General features: G+C 23.9%; 1 protein-coding gene across 1 annotated transcript in view; it reads left to right on the forward strand.

The window, feature by feature from the left end:
- Positions 1–19,874, forward strand: part of LOC117178796 (ATP-dependent RNA helicase Ddx1) — a 40,755-nt gene extending 20,881 nt beyond the window's left edge. The window contains exons 7-11 of the mRNA XM_033370274.1: positions 3,872–4,034; positions 8,090–8,276; positions 11,807–12,100; positions 15,656–15,873; positions 19,583–19,874. Coding sequence (XP_033226165.1) covers positions 3,872–4,034; positions 8,090–8,276; positions 11,807–12,100; positions 15,656–15,873; positions 19,583–19,816 — 1,096 coding nt within the window. The 3' untranslated portion in view covers positions 19,817–19,874. The remainder of the gene's footprint in view (positions 1–3,871; positions 4,035–8,089; positions 8,277–11,806; positions 12,101–15,655; positions 15,874–19,582) is intronic.
- Positions 19,875–23,597: the final 3,723 nt, after the last annotated feature.

Here is a 23,597-nt window from a genome sequence, read left to right on the forward strand (position 1 = left end):
TATTAAATTTCCGAAAAATTATAATATTTCCGAACATTTTATAATCTTACCGAATTGGAAAATTCCTGAAAAATTATGAAATTTTTTTATATTTTATAATGTAACCGAAATGGACAATTCCGACATAATAAAATTCCCGAAAAAATATAACATGTCCGAATATTTTATCATTTTACCTAATTGAAAAATTCGCAAATAATCAAACTCCCGAAAAAATATCAAATTTCTGAAAATTTTATAATATTACCGAATTTGAAAATTCCCAAATAATAAAACTCCTGAAAAATTTTCAAATTTTCGAACATTTTATAATATTACCGAATTGGAAAATTCCCAAATATTAAATTCCCGAAAAATTGTCAAATTTCCGAACATTTTATAATATTACCGAATTGGAAAATTCCCAATTATTAAATTTCCGAAAAATTATAATATTTCCGAACATTTTATAATCTTACCGAATTGGAAAATTCCTGAAAAATTATGAAATTTTTTTATATTTTATAATGTTACCGAAATGGACAATTCCGACATAATAAAATTCACGAAAAAATATAACATGTCCGAATATTTTATCATTTTACCTAATTGCAAAATTCGCAAATAATCAAACTCCCGAAAAAATATCAAATTTCTGAAAATTTTATAATATTACCGAATTGGAAAATTCCCAAATAATAAAACTCCTGAAAATTTTCAAATTTTCGAACATTTTATAATATTACCGAATTGGAAAATTCCCAAATATTAAATTCCCGAAAAATTGTCAAATTTCCGAACATTTTATAATATTACCGAATTGGATTATTCCGGAAGAATTATAAAATTTTTTATCATTTTATAATGTTACCGAAATGAACAATTCCCACATAATAAAATTCCCGAAAAATAAAAACATGTGCGAATATTTTATAATTTTACCGAATTAGAAAATTCGCAAACAATCAAACTCCCGAAAAATTATAAAATTTCCGAAGATTTCATAATATTACAGAATTGGGAAATTCCCGAAAAATTATAATATTTCCGAACATTTTATAATATTACCGAATTAGAAAATTCCCGAAAAATTATAAAAGATTTTAATATTTTATAATGTTAACGAAATGGACAATTCCAACATAATAAAATTCGCGAAAAATTATAACATGTCCGAATCTTTTATAATTTTACCGAATTGTAAAATATTAACAAATTAGAAAATTCCCAAATAATAAAACTCCCGAAAAATTATAATATTTCCGAACATTTTATAATATTACCGAATTGGAAAATTCACAAATAATAAAAGTTGCGAACGTTTTATAATATTACCGATTTGGAAAATTTCCGAAAAATTATAAAATTTCTTAATATTTTATAATGTTACCGAAATGGACAATTCCCACATAATAAAATTCCCGTAAAATTATAACATTTCCGAATATTTTATAATTTTAACAAAATGGACTATTGCCACAGAATTAAATTTCCGAACATTTTATAATATTACCGAATTGGAAAATTCCAAAATAATAAAATACCCGAAAAACTATAAAATTTCTTAATATTTTATAATTTTACCGAATTGGAAAATTCCCAAATTATAAAATTTCCGAGCATTTTATCATTTTACCGAATAAAATTCCCAAAAAATTATAAAATTTCCGATCATTTTATAATATTACTGAATTGGAAAATTCACAATTGATAAAATTCCTGAAAAATTTCCGAACATTTTATAGTATTACCGAATTGGAAAATTCCCAAGTATTAAATTCACGAAAAATTATAATATTTCCGAACATTTTATAATATTACTGAATTGGAACATTCGCAATTGATAAAATTCCTGAAAAATTATAAAATTTCCGAACATTTTATAATATTACCGAATTGGAAAATTCCCAAATAATAAAATTCCGGAAAAATGATAAAATTTCTTAATATTGTATAAAGTTACCGAATTGAAAAACTCCCAATTAATAAAATTCCGGGACCTCTAAAAAATTTTGAAAGATGAAATTCCTGACAATGTAAAATTTCCGAATAACAAAATTTTCTAATAATATAATTCCCGAACAGCTTATGATTTTAGCGAATTGGAAAATTCTCATCAAAAAATTACCAATTTATGAAATATCTAAACTAGAAAATTCCCGAATTTAATTAATTTCATTTTTTTTATAAATATTATTTATGAAAAACACACTAGTAAAGTATTAATATCAAAAAATGATTATCATGTTTAATCGGTCTAAAATTATAGTTTGAATTTAGAATAAAAATAATCGAAAAAAAAATTTTTTTGATGAAAAATTTTTTTTAATTGTTATTTTACAGTAAAAAAAATAACTTTGAATTGTTTAAACATGAAAGATATATTTTTCAGTAAAAATATCCCATTATTGGTATTTTAATAAATAAATAATATTGATGAAAAATTTAATTGTTTCAATTCGTGATTTTTCTATTTGAGATATTTTATAATTTGGCAAATTTCTATCGAAAATTTTATTATTCGGGAATTTTCAAATTTAGTGATATAATAAACTGTCGGAAATTTTAATATAAATTTTATTATTCGGGAATTTGATTTCTCTCGAACAATAAAATTCCCTACTGAAAATTGCCTAATTATAAAATATTCAGAACAATAAATTCCTAAAAAAAAAAACAGAAAATTATAAAATTGCCGAATTTAAAAAATTAATTTTTTTTTATATATTGCATAAAAATTTTAATTATTTATATTTCGGAATTTTCTAGTACGGATATCTTATAATTCGGCACTTTTCTGTCGGGAATGTTCAAATTCGTTAATATTATAAAATGTCTACAATTTTATTATTCGGAAATTGTACAATATGTCAATATAATAAAACAAATAATTTCAATGAAAACATTTAAGAGTGTTTTATCTGAATATGATTCTTAGATTCTTGGATTTTTTAAAGTTATTTGTCAGGCCGGTTCGTTTTCTGCATTTTTATGGTTGAATTTTTAAAAAAAGCTTCACTTGCAAAACCTTTTTTTTTATCAGACATCTTCTGCTCCTTTTTTGGATTCGAAACTTCAAATTTTTGAAAATTAAGAAAATGGTCCCTGTTCAAAAATTCTGTCATTTCCTGAATTGGGGAAAAAAATCCGAAAAAGCAGAATGATAAGATGTTTCTTTGGTTCAAGTTGAAGAAATTTCGGATTCGAAGTATTGAATTTTTTCCAAAACGTGTGTATTACTCAATCAAAAAAAATCATTTTTTTCCCATTCGCAAAAAAATGTTTATTGAACGAAAAAATGTCTTTTAAATTTCTTTTTTTATACACTGTTCGCTAGTGTAATTCTCAAATGCAAATATCTGACAGAAGAGATTGTCCGATCCTAGTAATTATGTTAAAATTTAGGTATCTGAAAAAATAGTTTTTCTATCATTTTAAAAATAAAATAATTTTACTGATATCATGTTAAATAAAAAATATTATTTTTAATGAACAAATTTTTAAACGGACGAATTTGTTTGACGATTTGTTTTTTCGAGGAAAACATTCTTTATAAATCTCTTCTGTTTCCGATTTTGATAGTGAATTTATCTATTCCTGAAATCGTTAAATCAGTATTTGTTCAAGAAAACATTTTTTAAACAAATAACTCGATTTGAAGATTATGTGCTTATTTTCACAATTGGAGACAGTAAAGTTTTAGGCAATGTTTTCCCTGAAAGAAGGCCTTATTTTTTGTTATAAACCAAGATTGTCTTTTTAATGTTAAAATCATACAATATTTTTTTCCCAGAGACCTGATTTTGACACGGCAACTATCTTAAATACATTTTTGTCGAATTTCTTAAAAATGTAAAAATTATTAATTCGAAAAATTCTTGTTTGAAAAAAGGTTTTTCGTTCTCGACGAAGCTGATGGTCTCTTGAAACAAGGATACAAAGATTTGATAGACAGGCTGCATAAACAAATACCAAAAATTACAAGCGATGGCAAAAGATTGCAAATGATCGTTTGTTCTGCTACACTGCACGACTTCGAAGTGAAGAGGATGGCGGTAATTAATCAAATTATTTTTTCAAGATATTGAATATATATAGAATTTTTAATAGGATTCCCCTGGAGAAATAATTTTCTTATTGAATTTTTAGAGGAAGAACAACAGAATTGTTTTTTCAAACAAAAAAAAGATGAATTTAGACCTAAAAAGATTGATTGTTTATCCAGAAAGACGATTTTTTAAGAAAATACATGAAGTTTAAACTAAAAAAGATCAATTTTAAGTTTTAAAAATAAATTTTTAAGAAAAGCAAACGAATTTTCAACAACGTAGTTCATTTTTCCACCAAAAACATGAATTTGATATCGAGAATATTAGTTTTCTCTGATAAAAAAAAAAGAAAAATTTTGAATCAACAATGAAATAATACGATTTTCAATTTGAGGAATTAATTTTAAACCGAAAAAATAAATTTTCAACAAAACAGTTCAATTTTCAACCGGATTTTCTCCGAACAAATATTTTAATTTCTTTTTAACAGTTGAATAAAATCAAAGAATACGAATTTTCAACAAACTAGTCGAATCTTAAACGAAAACGGTTTAATTTTCAAACTAAAAAAATAAATTGTCAAGAAAAGTTTAGATTGTACAATAAAAAAAGTTACAGTCAATAAAGAAAAAAAATCATCCAAAAGGTTTAATTTACAAACGCAAAAGACGAATTTTTTACAACGCGAGTTTTCTACAAGTCGAGTTTTCAACCCGAGAATAAGAATTTTTGACAAAAAAGTTTATTTCCAATATCACTTTTTAATAAAAAATGTTTGAAGGCTGATTTTCTATCAAAAGAATTGAATTTTCTACCCAAAAAGCCGAGCTTTTAATCAAATAAATGATTTTTTTTTATTTTTAAAAATCCGTTCTTAATCAAAAAGTGTAATAGTTAACTTTCCAGTTAAGAGAAATAATTTTCATAAAAATAGTTGAATTTTCAAACAAGGAAATGAATTTTCAAATAAAATTATGAATCTTCAATCGAAAACAGTTGAATCCAAACAAAAACTCTACCAAAACCGATTAATTTTTTACTAAATAGTTGGAACTGTTTGATTTTATATTGGTCTTTTTTGTTTAAATTCAATTTTTTTTTTGGCTAAAAATAAAATTTTTTTAACTGAAAATTTAACTATATTTTTTTGGTCACAGTATCATTCTTTCAGTAGAAAATTGAACTGTTTTATTGAAAATTCCTTGTTTTTTTTATAGAAAGTTAATTATTTAAACTGAAAATTTAATTATTCCAGTTTTTATTCAAAATGTATCTTCTTGATTTGAAAACTCCACTATTTAATTGAAATTTCATATATTTTGTTGAAAATTTGATTTTTCGGTAGATAATTAATCTTCCTAAATGAAAATTTATCTGTTCGGCTGAAAATTGAACTATTTTGTTGGAAATTAAATGTTTCTTGTGAAAATATATCCGTTAGTTTGAGAATTTAATTATTTTTTTAGAAATTTCGTTTTTTGGCTTTATAATTTAACAAGTATGTTGATAATTAATTGTTTTGTCAAAAAATAATATTTTCAGGTTGAAAATTCAACCTTTTTTTTAATTTCTCTTTTTGCTTTAAATATTAATGTGTTTTGGTTAAGGATTCAACTTGTTTGTTGAAAATTCGTCTTCTTTGGTTTCATTCAACTGTTTTTGGGGAATATTAAAGTATTTTTTTATGGAAATATCAATGAATACACTTTTTTCGATAATTTATTTCATTGGTATAAGATACACCTCTTGGGTTGAAAATTGAACTTTTTTTTTTTAATTAATGGTTTTAGCAGAAAATCTAGTTATTTCAATTTTGTTTCAAAATTTTTCTGTTTGAGTTGAAAACTCCACCATTTGATTGAAAATTCATATATTCTATTGAAAATGTGTGTTTTTTTTTTTTTTAGGAAATTAGTAGGAAATTGAAATTTTTTAGTTCAAAATATTTTCTTTAAAATTCGTCTTTTCTAGGTAGAAAATTAATATTCTTGGCTGACATTTTTTTAAACTTGTAAAACTATTCTATTTTTTAGTTTGAAAATGCATCTGTTTCAGTTAGAAATTTCTTTAAAAATCCATCTTTTCGATTAAAGATTTATCTTTTTTTTTTTAATTCACTGTCTTGGTGGAAAATGTAACTATTTTTTTCAAAATTCTGTTGCTTTTTTGTTGTTTGTTGAAAACTCGGCTTTCTAATTTGAGAATTCAATTATTTTAATAGGAAATTCGCTTTTAGTTTCAAAATTCAACAAATATGTTGGAAATTAAATTTGTTGTCAAAAAATCATATTATCGGGTTGAAAATTCAACTTTTTTGTTGTTGAAATTTCTCTTTTTGCTTTGAAATTTAACCCCTTCGTGGGCATTGACGCAAAACGCGTCAATCTTCTTTTCTCCTATTTAACTTGCTCCAATTTTGCATTCATGTCTTACTCTGGGGTTTTTAGGGTTGTTCAATCCGAATCTGAAGTCAAAATTCGAAATTCCAAAATGGCGGATCCAATATGGTGGACGAAAATACAAAAAAAAATGGCTTGAATTGGATCAATTTAAGTACTTACGGGTTTTTGGTTCGCTGAGTCCGAATTTGAAGTCAAAATTTTATATGGCGGATATTTTTGTCCGGCTTTTTAAATTTTGACTTCACTTTCGGGTTCAGCGACCCCAGAAACTCGTAAGTACCAAGATTTATCGAAATTGAACCGTGTTTTGTATTTTTCCGCCATATTGGATCCGCCATTTTGGATTTTCGAATTTTGACTTCATATTCGGATTCAGCGACCCCAAAAACCCCAGGATACAAATTTTCAGGATAACAAAGTTTCCTGCCAATTTAGGCACATTTGTCGAATTCTCTCTGCCAACGAAATCTGTTTTAGTTGAGGATTCAATTTGTGTGTTGAAAATTTGGTGAATATTAAAATATTTTTGTGTGGAATTATCAATAAATACACCTAAAATTGATATTTTTTAGCTCGACACACATGTATTTTCTTAAAAATTCGTCTTTTCTTGGTAGAAAATTAATTTTCTTGGCTGAAATTTTGTTTTAACTTATAAAAATATTCTATTTTTGGTTTGAAAATTTATCTGTTTTAGTTAGAAGTTTCTTTAAAAATCCATCTTTTCGGTTAAAGATTTATCTTTTTTTTAAATTCATTATCTTGGTTGGAAATGTAACTATTTTGTTCAAAATTCTGTTTTTTTGTTTTTGTTTTTTTTGAAAACTCGGCCTTTTTAGTATGAAAATTCAATTATTTTAGTAGGAAATTCGTTTTTTGGTTTCATAATTCAACAATTATGTTGGAAATTTAATTTTTTGTCAAAAAATCATATTTTCAGGTTGAAAATTCAACCTTTTTTTTTGGGAAATTCCTCTTTTTACTTTGAAAATTAATCTGCTTTAGCTGAGGATTTAATTTGTGTGTTGAAAATTCATATTTTTTGGTTTCATTCAACTGTTTTTGATGAATATTGAAATATTTACTGGTGCAAATATCAGATATAAACTTTTTTAAAGAGAATTCTTTTTTTTTTTTAATGATTCATCTCTTGGGAAGAAAATTGAACTATTTAGTTGAACATTCTTTTTTTTAAATAATTGTTTCGACTGACAATTTAATTATTACAAATTTATCTTCTTGAGTTGAAACCTCCACTATTCAATTCCACTATGTGGTTGAAAATTCATGTCTTGAAAGTTCGCTTTTTTGATTTAAAAAATTGATTAACTCAAAATTGATCTTTATTTATTTTGTTGAAAATTCATCTTGCTTGTTCGAAAATGAATCTTTTTGGTTGAAAATTCATATTTTTTGTTTAAAAATCGTCTGTTTGGTTAGAACTTCATATATTTTTTGGAAATGCAGTGTCACTAAGTTATAATTTGAAAAACTTTTTTGCGTTAACATTATTGATCTCTTAGGTGATAGATTGTGTTTATACCTGAAAGATGAATTCACAAGGATCAGGGAAAATGAAAAATTTATGAGCGAAATTTCAGGAAATTTCGAAATTGGGTTTTTGTAACAGCCCTGAAGAAAAATTTGAACTGATTTCAGGAGCGTTTAATGCATTTTCCAACATGGGTCGATTTGAAAGGTGAGGATGCTGTTCCCGAAACGGTTCACCATGTTGTCGTAATGGTTGATCCTCAAAAGGACAGGTCTTGGGAATCTTTAAGGCAGAAAGTTCAAACCGATGGTGTCCATGCGTATGATAATGTCAGACCTGGAAGTAATACGATCGGTGAGTTATAAAAAATTGTAAATAATTGAAAACATATAAAATTTAAATAAGAAATCTATTTTCAAAGTTTTTCAAAAACTCTAGCCAGATTCCCATTTTTTCCTAATTATTAAGAGAAAATGTAAAGAATATCCCAATAATAATTAATAATAGGAAAACAAGAGCTTGTAATATAATATCCCGAAAAAATGGTGTTTTTCGATTTTGAAAATGCTTACAGCTAAATTTCTCTCGTTTTCTGAGAAGAAATTTGTTTAAATTTCGAGGTTTTGCTCTACCGTTTTCAGTCTAAAAATTAATTTTTTCAGTTTTCAATTATTTTCTTAATACAGATTTAAGGCTACAAAATTCTTTTACTCCTAAAAAGTATTTTTTATTGAGGAATTAGCACTAAATTTTATCAAATAAAAAAATTGGGAGATATTGTCGGGCCTAGAATATTTAATATCTGAAAATAAGTCTTGATTTCAAAACATCATAGGTAAAAATTTATTTTAGATTACTATAGAAATCTTCAAAATGTAAAAAATGTATATTTTTGCTGTATTTAGAAATTCAAATTTTTTTTCTCTCACTTAATGCAAATTTTTTAAATTTATTTCTTATGGTGAATATGCTCTTCATATTGTAGTAGAAATCCTGTCATATTCCTTGATATTTAATAAATACTTTTTAGGAGTGAAAGAATTTCTTTGCCTTAAATTTTTATATTTTTAATTGAAAACTAAAAAATTATATTTAAAGCAAAAACGGCTTAGAGAAACAACTACCTAATTTTTTGAAAATAAATTAAAATTGATGGCAATATTTCTTTAACAAATTGTTATTCATTTTGAAAGTTTTCAAGAAATTTTTAATAGATTTCAATAATTTGAACGAATTTCCAAGGATTTTAAATATTTTGGGGCATTTGGACAAATTCTTAAGAATTCATATAAGATTTTGAGAATTCAAAGGCTTTCCAAACGATTATAAATTTTTGTTTAATTCCAAGGAACTGCCAAGAACATTTAAAAGTTTCAAAGTATTTAGATAGATGTCAAAGTATTTAAATTATTTCAGGGTATTAGAAAGGTTCCAAGGAAATTTGAATACGCTTCAATTATTTGAAGATATTACAAAGGATTTTAAAGATGCTAGGGTATTTTTTAAACTTCCAATAAGTTATAAATACTTTACAAATTTACTAGGGGTTTCATAAGACTTGAGGGGAATTGAAATTTTGTATGGTAGAAAATCCAAGGGATTTAAAAGTTTTTATTTCAAGAATTAAAAATATTTTAGAGTATTTGAAAGATTTTAAGGCATTTTTAAAACTTGGAAATAATTGTAAAGAGCTTTAAAACGTTTTCAAAGGATTGGGAATTTTCTAAGGTATTTAAAAAAAATTCCAATTTATTTTTAATTGATGTTTCATAATTTGAAAGGATTTGGAAGTGATTAGATTGGATTTATTTCTGACATTGAAATCGTTTTTGCAAATTTACAAATAATATAAACCTGGCTACAAAACAGGTATATGTAACATTTTAGGGCGTTTTAAAAGATTCCTAAACATTTTCAAGAAATTTCAAAAGTTTCAACATATTTTAGAAAATTTAAAAGAATTTGAAATGTTTTAGGAATTTTCAAAAAAGATTATAACTATTTTAATAATTATTTTGAATAAATTAAAGGGATTTAAAAGATTTTCGGTTATTTTTAGATCGTCCAAGGAATTTTAAAGAGCTCTAAAAAGGTTCAAGGGATTTCAAAAGATTTCAATCTTTTAAGTTATTTAACACATTTTCAAGGGATTTGAAAATATTATAAAAAATTTGAAATATTTTAGGGTATTTCAAAAGTTTCCAAGGAATTACTGATTTATTATAGTAATTAAATTGGACTTTAAAGCATTTCAATTTTTTATGGTGTTTAAAAAAAAATGCAAGGAGTTTTTAAGAGCTTTACAAAATGTCAAGGGGTATCGAAAGGTTATAAAATTTGTTTGAATATTTTAGGGTGCTTTAAAAGATTTCAAGACATTTTCAATTTATTTCAATTTATTTTAGTTATTAAATGAAATTTCAAAGGATATGAAATCTTTTAGGGTATTTTAGAATATTCCAAATAAATTTCAAGTGCTTTAAAAAGTGTTAAAGGATTTCAAAAGATTTCTAAAAATTGTAGAACATTTTCAAAGAATTTTTTCAAAGTAATTTGATGGAATTCCAAAAATTTTGTTAGAAATTTGAAGGTATTTTTTAAACTTTCAAGCAATTTTAAAGAACTTTAACAAGTTTTCAAAATATAAAAAATTTGGTATTGTATTTTAAAAAAGTCCAAGGCATTTTTAAAAGATTTAAAAAGTTTCAAGGGATTTCAAAAGATTCAAAAGGATTAAAAATATTTAAGGACTTTTAAATAAGATTCTAATTAATTTATAATTGTTATTAGTGATGTAAATGGATTGGAACAATTTGATGGTATTTTAAAAAATTCCACCGAAGTTTTAAGAGCTTTACAAACTGTTTAGACATTTCAAAAGATTTCGAGGGATTTTAATACATTTTTCCAAGATTTCAGTAAATATCTTATTTCATCAAATTACCTGGAATTTTATCATATTTTAATAGATTTCAAAAAATGGGCTCACAAGAAGTTATTTCGTAGGGGTTTAAAGATTTTAAGAGATTGTAAAATATTTGTTTTCAATTCATGTGAAATTCAACCTGAATTTTTATAAATTTATCCTGAAATATTTGTAATTCCTTGCAATTTTTTAAGTTTTTCAAATGAACGTGAATTCTTTCAATTCTACTCAATCAATTGGAATGAAAAAATTCCTTTTTTTTTATTTCATCTTTAATTCTTTTCAACTCGCTGTGAATGCTCAAGCATTTTATTAAATTATTCGATTCTCTTGTATTTTTCTAAATTAATTTCAGACTTACTCAATTTGTTGATATTTTTCATTGCTTTTAATTCACTTTAATTTTTTTTTACAATTCGCCTTAAATTTTTATAAATTTCATCGAATTCTTCTGATTTACCTTATATTTTTCTAAATTCATTCCAATTAGACTGAAATCAATTAAATTTGTTCTCAATTTATTTCAATTATTGTTTTAGATTCTTATGAATTTCGTCAAAATCATTTCGTCTATTATTTTTATTTATTCTAAATTTTTCAAATCCGCCTGGAATTCTTATAAATGTCATTGAGTTCTTTTGAATTTTTTTTTAGATCAAAAGAGCATTAGTCACATTAGTCACTTTTTAGGTTGCAATGGATCACTTTTTTTTCAAGAATATTAATCTGTTGCAGCCCTGAGAATAATGAATTAAAAATTTGTAAATTAAAGTACAATTTTTTCTATTCAATTTATAAAAGATACTATATTAAACATTTTACACAATTAAAATTTTGCTCTATAAATATTAATATTTCCCTGAAAATCTTTGGAATGTTAAAATCTTGAAAAATCGAGTGTTCAACTCTTCAAATAAAATACAAATTTCACTCTTTTCTGTTATCATTTTTTGTTTAGAAACCCTTTCGGAAGCTACGAAATTACTAAAAGCTGAATACTGTGTTCGAGCGATCAGAGAACACAAAATGGATCGAGCGCTAATTTTTTGTCGAACCAAGCTCGACTGTGACAACCTTGAGCGATACCTGAAATCTGCGGGAGGTAGAGAATTTTCTTGTGTCTGTTTGCACGGAGACAGAAAGCCGCCAGAAAGAAAAGCGAATTTGGAAAAGTTCAAAAGACAGGAAGTCAAATTTTTGATATGTACTGATGTCGCTGCGAGAGGTTTAGATATCACAGGCTTACCCTTTAGTAAGTATAAAAACACTTTTCCTTTTTTTAAGTCTTTCTTCCTTTTGCAGACTTCATAGTCTAATATTATCTTAAAAAATGGGAAATCGACTGATTTTTTTTACGAAAATAGGGTAATAAATTCTTGAAAATAAAATTAATGTAGGTACCATATTGAATTTTCAATAAAACAGTTGACTTTTCAATTTAAAAAAGTGTGGTCTTAAGCAAAAAAAAACCCGAAAATATAATTTCTGAAGAAAAAAGTTAATTTTCTTTCAAGAAAGACGAATTTTCAACCAAACATTTGAACTTCAAGCAAGAGACGAATTTTCAATAAAATAGTTTAATTTTCAAGGCAAAAACGAATTTTTCAGAAAAAGATTAATTTTCAACAAAAAAGTTCTTTTTAAAAAAAGATAAGTTTTCAATGAAAAAAAAAGAATTCTTAACGAATTTTCCCGAAAAATATTGAATTTTCAGCAAAAGAGTTATTTTTGAAAAAGATGAATTTTCAATAAAAAGAACCAAACAATTCTTAACGAATTTGTCCGAAAAAAGTTGAATTTTCGACAAAAAAGTTATTTTTGAAAAAGATGAATTTTCAATAAAAAAATAAAAGAATTCTTAACGAATTTTTCAGAAAAAGTGGAATTTTCCACAAAAAAGTTATTTTTATAAAAGATGAATTTTCAATTTAAAAAAAAAAAAATCTAAACGAATTTTTCAGAAAAAAGTTGAATTTTTAACAAAAAAGTTATTTTAAAAATATACATTTTCAATAAAAAAGAAAAGAATTCTTAACGAATTTTTCAGAAAAAAGTTGAATTTCCGACAAAAAAGTTATTTTTAAAAAAGATAAATTTTCAATAACAAAAAGAATTCTGAACGAATTTTTTCGCAAAAAGTTGAATTTTCAACAAACAAATTTTTTTTAAAAGACGAATTTTCAATTTAAAAAAAAAAGATTTTTTAACGAATTTTTCCGAAAAAAAGTTGAATTTTCGACAAAAAAGTTATTTTTGAAAAAGATGAATTTTCAATTAAAAAAAAAAGAATTCTTAACGATTTTTTCAGAAAAAAGTTGAATTTTCGACAAAAAAGTTATTTTTCTAAAAGATGAATTTTAAGCCACAAAATTTTTTTTAAGCAAAAAAAAACGAATTTTCTTTAAAATTTTTTTATTTTCAAGGCAAAAGCGAATTTTTCAGAAAAAGTTGAATTTTCATCAAGAAAGTTATTTTTAAAAAAGATGAATTTTCAATTTAAAAAAATACTAATTAACGAATTTTCCAGAAAAAAGTCGAATTTTCCACAAAAAGTTGAATTTTCGACAAAAAAGTTCTTTTTAAAAAAGATAAATCTTCAATTAAAAAAAAAGAATTCTGAACGAATTTTTCAGAAAAAGTAGAATTTTCAATAAAAGAAGAAAAGAATTCTTCACGAATTTTTCCAAAAAACTTGAATTTTCGACAAAACAGTTTTTTTCTGAAAGATGAATTTTAAACGACATTATTTGTTTTTAACCAAAAAAAACGAATTTTCAATAAAATAGTTTAATTTTCGAGGCAAAAACGAATTTTTCAGAAAAAAGTTGAATTTTCAACAAAAACGTTATTTTTGAAAAAGCTCAATTTTGAATTTAAAGCAAAAACAATTCTTAACTAATTTTTCCGAAAAAACTTGAATTTTCGACAAAAATTTTTTTTTCTAAAAGATGAATTTTAAGCGACGTTATTTGTTTTTAAGCTAAAAAGTTATTTTCATCCAAGAAACATGAATTTTCAATCATACAGTTGAACTTATAAACAAACAAAAAAAAACGAATTTTCAATAAAATTGTTTAATTTTCAAGGCAAAATCAAATTTTTCACAAAAAGTTGAATTTTCAACAAAAAAGTTGTTTTTAAAAAAGATCAATTTTCAATTTAAAAAAAAGAATTCTTAACAAATTTTTCAAAAAAAGGTGAATTTTCGACAAAAAAGGTATTTTTGAAAAAGATCAATTTTTAATTAAAAAAAAAAAGAAAAGAATTCTTAACGAATTTTTCCGAAAAAAGTTGAATTTTCGACAAGAAAATTATTTTTAAAAAAGATAAATTTTCAATAAAAATAAAAGAATTCTGAACGAATTTTTCAGAAAAAGTTGAATTTTCAACAAAAAAGTTATTTTTGAAAAAGATGAATTTTCAATTAAAAAAAAAAAAGAATTCTTAACGAATTTTTCCGATAAAACCTGAATTTTCGACACAAAATTTTTTTCTTAAAGATGAATTTTAAGCAGCATTATTTGTTTTTAACCAAAAAATGCATTTTCAATAGAATAGTTTAATTTTCAAGGCAAAAACGAATTTTTCAGAAAAAAGTGGAATTTTTAACAAAAAAGTTATTTTTGAAAATGATGAATTTTCAATAAAAAAAAAGAATAGAATTCTTAAAGAATTTTCCCGAAAAAAGTTGAATTTTCAACAAAAAATTAATTTTTCTAAAAGATAAATTTTAAGTTGAATTTTCAATCAGAAAAATGTAATTTCCGACAAAAAGTTTATTTTCAATCGAGAAAGATTTGTTCTACCAAAAAAAAACCTTATCTTGAATCCGAAACAATTAAATTTTCCACCAAAAAAGATTACTTTCAAACCAAATCATGAAATTTTTAACTAAAGAGTATAATTTCTAACCAAACTCTTTTCAATTTAAAAATAACTTTAAAGTAATATTTTCATAATTAAAGGCTTTTTAGCTGTTTAAGAATTGTGAAAAGCTTCAGAAGAATAAAAAACATATCCTTTAGATTCCTTGTAAAATTGAAAATGATTTTTTATTTTGAAAAATTAGCTTTAAGAGAATACAAATTTAGAAAGATTTGCAAGATTATGAATAATGAATGTGCAAGGTTTTAAGACATTTTTTTGTCAGAAGTTCTGGAAAAATTTTTTAAATAATTTAAAATTTGAAAAAATGTAGTACAAAGTGTTTATTTTTCAATATTTTGAAATCAAATATAAAAGCATTATAAGGATTTACAGATTATTGAAAATAAAAATAATTTAACCTTTAATTAAAACAGTGTTTAACTTATTAAAAAATCTAATCATTCAATTTTTAATATTTCTAGCTTAAAATTGCTTAAAATCAAATAATTTTGAAAAATTTTATGTTCGTTGATTCTTAAATTGAGAGCATTGCAAATGATAACCTGGATTTATGTTTTCATTGTATGCGTGTAAATTATTGAGCATTTCAATACAAAATTTTGAATTAAAAAAAAAAAAACGTTTGAACTTCAATTTTAAAAGTTGAAAATTCAAGAGCTCCACTTCGAGTGCTTTAATTTGCAGCCTAGTTTTTATTGCTTCAACTGGAAATTTGTTTCAGCTTTATTGTTCGAATTTTAAATTTCATTGTCTGTGAGAAATGTTTGCGAACCGGGAATCTCTGGGAATTTTTTTCTTTAATTAAAACGGACACCCTAAAAGTTGTTTGAAAATAGGCGAAAATAAGGAAATCTTTTTTGAGAAATATTTAAAGAATTTGTTGATAAATATTTTTAAAAAACCTTTGTCCCTATTTTAGTGATCAACGTCACTCTCCCCGACGAAAAATCCAATTATGTACATCGAATTGGAAGAGTAGGCAGAGCTGAAAGAATGGGTTTAGCTATTTCTCTCGTTAGTTCTGTGCCTGAAAAAGTATGGTACCATGGAGAATGGTGTTCCACTCGCGGAAGAAATTGCCAAAACACTAACTTGACTGATCAAGGCGGTTGCTGTGTTTGGTATCAGGAACCAAGAGTGAGTAAACTTGAATTTTTTAAAAGTTCTTTTTTAATTGATCGAGAATAAACAAGCATAATTATTTTACTAAAAACTTCTTGAATTTCCTTTTTTTCTCTATAAATTAAAAAAATTTCATAGTCCTCATGATACCGATTTACTACTACTACTAAATTTAAAGCTCTTGAATTCTCAACCAGAGATCAATATCGAACAAAAAATACTAATTTTCTTCCAAAAAAAAAACGCATTTTCTACTAAGATGAACCTTTAATAAAAAAAAAATAATATATTTTTCAATAAAAAATGTAATATTTGATATTCACCCTCAAAAAAACGAATTTTTAACTAAAGTTATGAATCTTCTGTAAAAAAAATGTAACCCAAAAAGACCAGTTTTCTATAACATTGTTGATTTTTCAAGAAATAAATAAATTTTCAACAAATTAATAAAATTGTCAACCATCAAAGATGGATTCTGAACAAAAAATGTAATAGCTAATATTTGAACTAAAACAAATTTTTCTGTGAAGAAAGAAAAAAATTTCAGTGAAGTTGTTGAATTTCTAAGCACAATAGACGAATTTACAACAAAGTAGTCGATTTTTAAATCAAAAAATATTTTTCAGTCAAGAAAAGAATGTTCATCCAAATTGTTGAATTTTTCGAGCCGAAAATATGAATTTTCAACAAAAAGTTTAAACTTTCTTCCAAAAAGACGAATTTTCAACGGAAACAATTAACCGTTAACCGAAAAAAAAGTATCTCAACTTTTAACCAAATAGTTGAATATTTAACAAGTAATGATTATTTTTTAACAAAATACGTCATATTTGATGATCTGCCAAAAGAATATTGTAGTTTTGAATAAGACTAGTTAAAAAAAACAGTTGAATTTAAACCCCTCTAATGAATTATCAACAAAAATTTAATTTTCGACTAAATAGTTTCTACCAACATATGTAGTTGAATTTTTAATCTAAGAAGAAGAATTTTCAAGCAAATAAATACATTTTCAATCAAAGAGATGAATTTTCAACTAAAATGATGAATCTGCCACGAAAAACATGAATTTTGAAGTTAAAAAAATGAATTTTCTGCCTAATAGTTGAATTTTGTAACAAAAAGAATGCATTTTTAACTAAATTATTTATTTTTCAATGAAGTTAATCAATTTTCAACTAATTAATAACATTTTTAACTTTAAAAAAATTATTATTGAAAATTGTAATAGTTGATATTTCAACAACAAAAATATTTTTCAGTCAAGAAAAAAAATCATTTTCTGCAAGATAGTTGAATATTTAACCAGTTAATGAATGGCGAGCAAAAAAGTTTATTTACTACTACATAGTTTCTACCAAAATAGTCGAATTTTAAACCAGAAGGATGAATTTTCCACAAAACCGTTTAATTTTCAACAAAAAGGGTAAATTTTTAACCAAATTGTTGATTTTTCAAAAAAATAATAAAATTTTCTTCCAATTCAGAAATTTCTCAACCCTGAAAGATGAATTCTGAACCAAAAATTTAAAGTAGACATTACAAAAAAAAATATTTTTCAGTCGAGAAATAACCAAATTTTCAACCAAATTTTTGAGTTTTTCAAGTCATAAAAACTAATTTTCTACAAAATACTTGAATTGTCAAGCCGAAAATATAAATTTTCAACCAGAAAATTAATTATGGACGAGATAGTTAAATTTTCTTCCCAAAAGATGAATTTTAAAAGAAAATGATCCTTTAAGCAAGAAAAAAATTAATTTGTAATAAAACGAGTTCTTCAACAACGAAAAAGGTGCATTTTTAACAGAATTGTTGATATTTTAAAACAATTAATTAAGTTTGCTATCAATTAATAACAGTTTTTAACCATGAAAGATAAATTCTGAACGAAAAATGTAATAGGTGATATTTCTTCAAAAAAAGAAATTTTCAGTGAAGAACGGAAAAAATATGCCAATAAAATTGTTGAATTTTTAAGCGAAATAGACGTATTTTTAAACAAATTAGTGGATTTTTCAATAAAAAAAGATTTTTCACTCAAGAAGGAAACAAATTTTTAATAATTTTTCGAGCCAAAAAATTAATTTTCAAACATTTAATGAATTGTCAACAAAAAAAGTTAATTCACAACTAAATATTTTCTACCAAAAAAGTTGAATTTTCAACCCAAAAAGAAGAATTGTCTTCAAACAAAAAAATAACATTTTCAAATAATTAATAAAATTTTCAGAAAAAACTGTCAACTTATGAATAAGCCATAAAAACGAATTTCCAAATAAAATGATGAACCTTCAGCCAAAGAAAAAATATATATTTATTTATATCATCAAAAAATTTCATTCAGAACAAAATAGTTCAATCGTCTTCTAAAAAGACGAATTTTCAACAAAATTGATAAACCTTAAATCAAAAAAATTCATTTTTATTAAATTAGTTAAAAAATTTAACAAAATAGTTGAATTTTCAACAAGCAAAGACGAATATTCAACTAAAATTATAAATCTTCCTACAAACAAATGAATTTTCATGCCAAACAGACGATTTACTACCAAAAAGTATGGATTTTTAACAGAATTTTTAATTTTTCAACACAATAGTGAAAATTTCTACTGATTAATCAAATTTTTAATCGTGAAAGATTTTAATTTTTAATAAAAAATAGTTAAATCCGTCCAAAAAGACGAGTTTTCAACAATATAGTTCCTTCTTTAACCAAAAAAGATTTTTCATTCAAGAAAGAAAAAAAAGTATAATAAAGTATTGGAACTTTTTAGCTAAAAAGACAAATTTTCAACAAAGGAGTAGATGTTTCATTTGAATAAGATGTTGCCGACAAGAAAGAAAATTCACCCAAATTGTTGAACTTTATAAGAAAAAATTAAAAATTTTCTACAAAACAGGTTAATTTCCAACCCGAAAATATAAATTAAAAAAAGTTAATTTTCGATCAAATAGTTCATTTTTCAAACAAAGGGGATGACTTTTTGTCAAACTTCTTCCATTTTGAACCAAATAATTGAACTTTTAACTAAATATTCAAATTTTCAACTCAGTAATATAATTTCTAACAAAAAAGAATGAATTCTGTACCAAAAATATAATAGATGACATTTCAACCGTAAATAAAGTACTTTCAACCAAAATTAATTGGGTTTTCTTATTGGGCTCTATTAATTCATGGTGAGAATAAGAAATTGAAATCTATCTACTGATAAAAGTACTTTTCTTAATGTCAAACTTATTTGGTTTTATCAATTGAAAGGACTGAATTGCTCAACAGATTTATCAAATCTAGCTGCAAAAATAGATTTTTAAACACAGAAATTACTAAAAAGCGAGATACTCATGATTTTTTTAAATTAAATAATAAATTAAATCCCCTTTTTTACTTAAAATTGGACTATCGAACCGCTGTGATTCCTGGCATTCAATATTTTCATAATAAACTGAGATATTGTTGAGTAATATTATCAACCGTGATTAAAAATGAAATTTCCACAACTTATTTTTTAAATAATAACTAAATATGAGGAATAAATTTTCTTTCGAAAATCAAGTTGACCAATTTAAAAAATTGAATAATTGGATATTATAAAAAGGGCGCTAGAATTCAAAGTTTTATTATATGGCGTCACATATTCTTAACATATTGATTTTCTTAATGTTTTTTTTTTTATTTTTACATTTTTTAGATGAAATCACAATATATTTTTTTTTCTAGTACCTGGCTGAAATTGAAGATCACTTGAACATAACCATCCAGCAAGTGGGTCCCGATATAAAGGTACCAATGAATGCTTTCGACGGAAAGGTAACTTATGGAGAGAAAAAGGCAAATCTTGGATCCAACTACCAAAATCACGTACAACAAATGGCACCAGCTGTAGCTGAATTGTCTTCTTTAGAATCTCAGGCCCAACTGTTGTACTTAAAATGGCATCTAGCTGCTGCATAATTAATCAGCAATTACAAACTATAATCCATCACTTTTTCAAGAACCATACACAATTTTTTCAAGAGCTTTCAAACAATGTAATTGTATCGTAAAACTCAAATAAAATCATTTCAAAATCAAAAACTGATTTATTAGACATTCCAGTTAAAAAAGATTAACTTTTAAGGTCATTACTAATTTCCTTTAAATTAATTAAATAAAAATAAATATTGACAATATAAAATTTATCATAAATGGAACTTACTGGACTTTTAATTAATTCAGAAGGTTTTTTATTTGGTCTTCGTGGAAAGAAAACAGAAGAAAATTATTATTGACATAATTATTGAGAAATCATTACATTTTCTCATTTTTTTTACCCATTATTTTACTAGTGATTATATTCTTGTAGTTTCTTCTGGCTGAAGCAACTCTAAATAAAAGTTGAATGCTTTTTGTTTATTAATAGTTGAGGACCTTTTTGAAAAAAGTCGATTTTAGTATTTTATAAATACGAAATGCAAAATTTTTCATAAAAAGATATGGTAAATTTTGTCTTAATTTTTATTGATTATATTTCTTTGACATCCGTATAACATTTTAGGATGAAAATTAAAATAATCGATTCCATTTTATAAAAAGTCGATCTTTGTGTTTCATTTTGAAATTTTAATGAATTGAATTAATTAAAAAATATATTTGTTTACGACATTAAATAAACATTAATTTGAAAAAGAATATTAGAATAAGCAATCGGGCCGTTTTTGAGTAAAGTCGATATTTGGGTTTAATTGATTCGAAATGTAAAAATTTTAAAAAATTATTTTATATTTCGTCTAGTATGTCGAATATTAATTAAAACTTAGTCTTGAATCACCGTAAAATTGTGTGCAATTATAATAAAACCTTTTCTGTTTTAATAAAAATGGTTGCAATTCGAATTAATTAAATGCAGAAATTTACTGTTTAAAAAAATATACAAAAATCAATCTTTTTCTGAATAGAATTCAAACGAATTCAATGGAATTAATAAGAATTCCAGGTGAATTTGGAAAACAGGTTTAATTAAAATAATAAACGAACGAATAAAATAAGTGAATTTATAAAAAATTAAGTGAAACGGGAAGAATTCGATAAAAATCATAAAGATTCAAGCTTTTTTTTTAATCCAAGAAGAAAAAATGAAGATTTAGGTGAAATTCATAGGAATATAAAAGAATATAATAAAAGTTAAAAGATTAAGAAAAAAGAATTTTGTCGAATTGAGAAAAATGGGAATGAACAGAATACTGGATGAATTCAATTCTATTAAATAGAACAAAATAGAAAAGCTAACGAATTAAATATAATTCGAATAAATTTAGAGAAATTAAAGTGAAATTTTATGAATTCGATAAAACTTAAAAAATTCAAGGTAATTTATCCTGTATTTTTTGTAATTCACAAGAATTATTTTCAATTTATCCTCATTTTGTGTGCATTTCATCGAATTCTCATGAATACTTCTAAATCCAATTCAATTTTACAGGAAACAGTGGAATATTTTGGATTTTTTAATCTAAATTTTTAAGAAGTTATTCTTAATATTTGTTAATTCTGTGGAATTATTTGAAAATTTTTAGATTTATCCTGAACTTTTTTAATTTATTGAATTTTTTTATTATTTTATTATTATTCATTTATCTTGATTTCGTATAAACTTCATCGAATTCTCTTGAATTCTTCTCAATTCACTTTCCTTTTACAGAAAACAGTGAAATGTTTTGAATTTTTTCACATTTATTTGAAATTCACCCTGAATTCTTATTAAGTTAACCTAAATATTTTTAAATTATTTTGAATTAAGAAAAAAATTAATTTATCCTAAATTTTTTTATTTCACTTAATTATTTTTTATTTATCTTGATATCGCATACATTTAATCGAATTCTTTAAAGCTCTTCTACATTCACTTCAATTTTACAAATATCAATGGAATATTTCGGATTAAAAAAAAATTTAATTCATTTTATTTAAATTCATTTTTTAATTTAACATTCTCATTGATTTATCCTGCATATTTTTTATTTCAGTGGAATTTTTTATTTTATGCTGCGTTTTTAAATTTAATTCTGTTAAATTATTTTTAATTTATTTAAATTTCTTCTAATTCTTTTGAATTCTCTCCAATTTTACAGAAATCAATTAAATATTTTGGAGTTTTAAAAACGTTTTTCAATTAATTTAGATTCATCCTAAATACTCATTGATTCATTCTGAATTTTGTCATTCTTTGGAATTCTCTTGAATTTTTTCATTTATCCTGAATATTTTGGATTCACTTGAACTATTTTTAATTTATCTAGATTTCTTATCAAACTCATTGAATTCTCTTGAATTGTTCTGAATTCACTATAATTTTCTGAAATAATGGGATATACATATATATATTTTTTAATAGTTTGAATTTATTCGGGATCCATCGTGAATTCTCATTAATTTATCCTTACTTCTTTGAAACTTAAAATAATTTTTTTTTAATTCGCTTGAATTCTTCTAGATTAGCTAATTTCTAATTATAATTCAACGAATTGAAAAAATCCAGGTTAAATTAAAAAATTTAAGAGAGTTACAAATAATTTTAAAATATTCAGGAAGAACTTCAAATAAAATGAGAATTCTAAAGAATTTTAAAAAATTCTCGATAAATTAATTAAACTCTAGGTTTAATTCCAAAATTACTTTAAATAGTTGGAGTGAATTTAGAAGAATTCCAAAGTATTCGATGAAATGCATTGTTTAAAAAAGTTATATTCATTTCAACAATAGTGATTAATATTCTTCGATTGAAATAATATTTATTTGATGATTTTAATTCTTAATATAATAAAATTGTCAACAAATTAATAAATTTAAAAGAAAAAGGAAAAATCTCTAAAGAAAATTGTTTAAAAGATATAATTTTTAACAAAAATAATAAATTTGGTAATTTTAAAAATGCACATACACACATTTAAACGAAACCTGCAACGTTAATTTATAATACAAATAATAATCAATAATAACATTATACAATCAATACAAAATCTTATTAACATGAAAAATGAGAATGTAAAAAAACTTGCAAAATATCTGCAGAGGTAGAAAAAAAACAAGTAAAATCTGTAATTAAAAAAATCGGAATGGTAATAAAATAATTCAGAGTCATAGAAGCGTTAAGACATACAATAAGTATTTATTGTATCGTTACTATTTTAGAAACGTATGATACAGTTCGCAGCGTTTGCTTTTTTGTAATTCTCGTAATTATTTATATGTACGCGGCTCGCGTATGTACGTGTGTCTGTGTGTCGGTGTGTTTTTTACTTCTCTTATATAATTTATATATAATATATATAAATATATATACTATATATACTATATAATATCTTAGATACGCTTAGAATTTACTAAATGACTTCTTTTTTTAATTACACACATTAATTTATATAATAATATACTCTGAAAAGCAATGGTAAGGTGTTTACAAATCATACCTCTTTTGTGTCTCATTCTCGAATATAATTCGCGCTCTTGTACGAATGATTTTTCTTCTTTTTTTTTTCTTGTGTCATGTGTCTTAAGTCTAAGGGTTTTTATTTCTTTGCGCATTGATACGACCATTAAATAAATCTTTTACGCACTAATTCAATTAATCCTTTAACCGTTAGCTTAGATTCATGTAAACATTTTATAATATTCAGACAGTCATCACAGAATGAGAATGAAATATAATTTTTTTTACCTTCCTTTTTAATTCTAGAAACACGGTCACTCACACGCT

This window comes from Belonocnema kinseyi, chromosome 8 (assembly GCF_010883055.1).
Source record: "Belonocnema kinseyi isolate 2016_QV_RU_SX_M_011 chromosome 8, B_treatae_v1, whole genome shotgun sequence".
Classification (NCBI taxonomy): Eukaryota; Metazoa; Arthropoda; class Insecta; order Hymenoptera; family Cynipidae; genus Belonocnema; species Belonocnema kinseyi.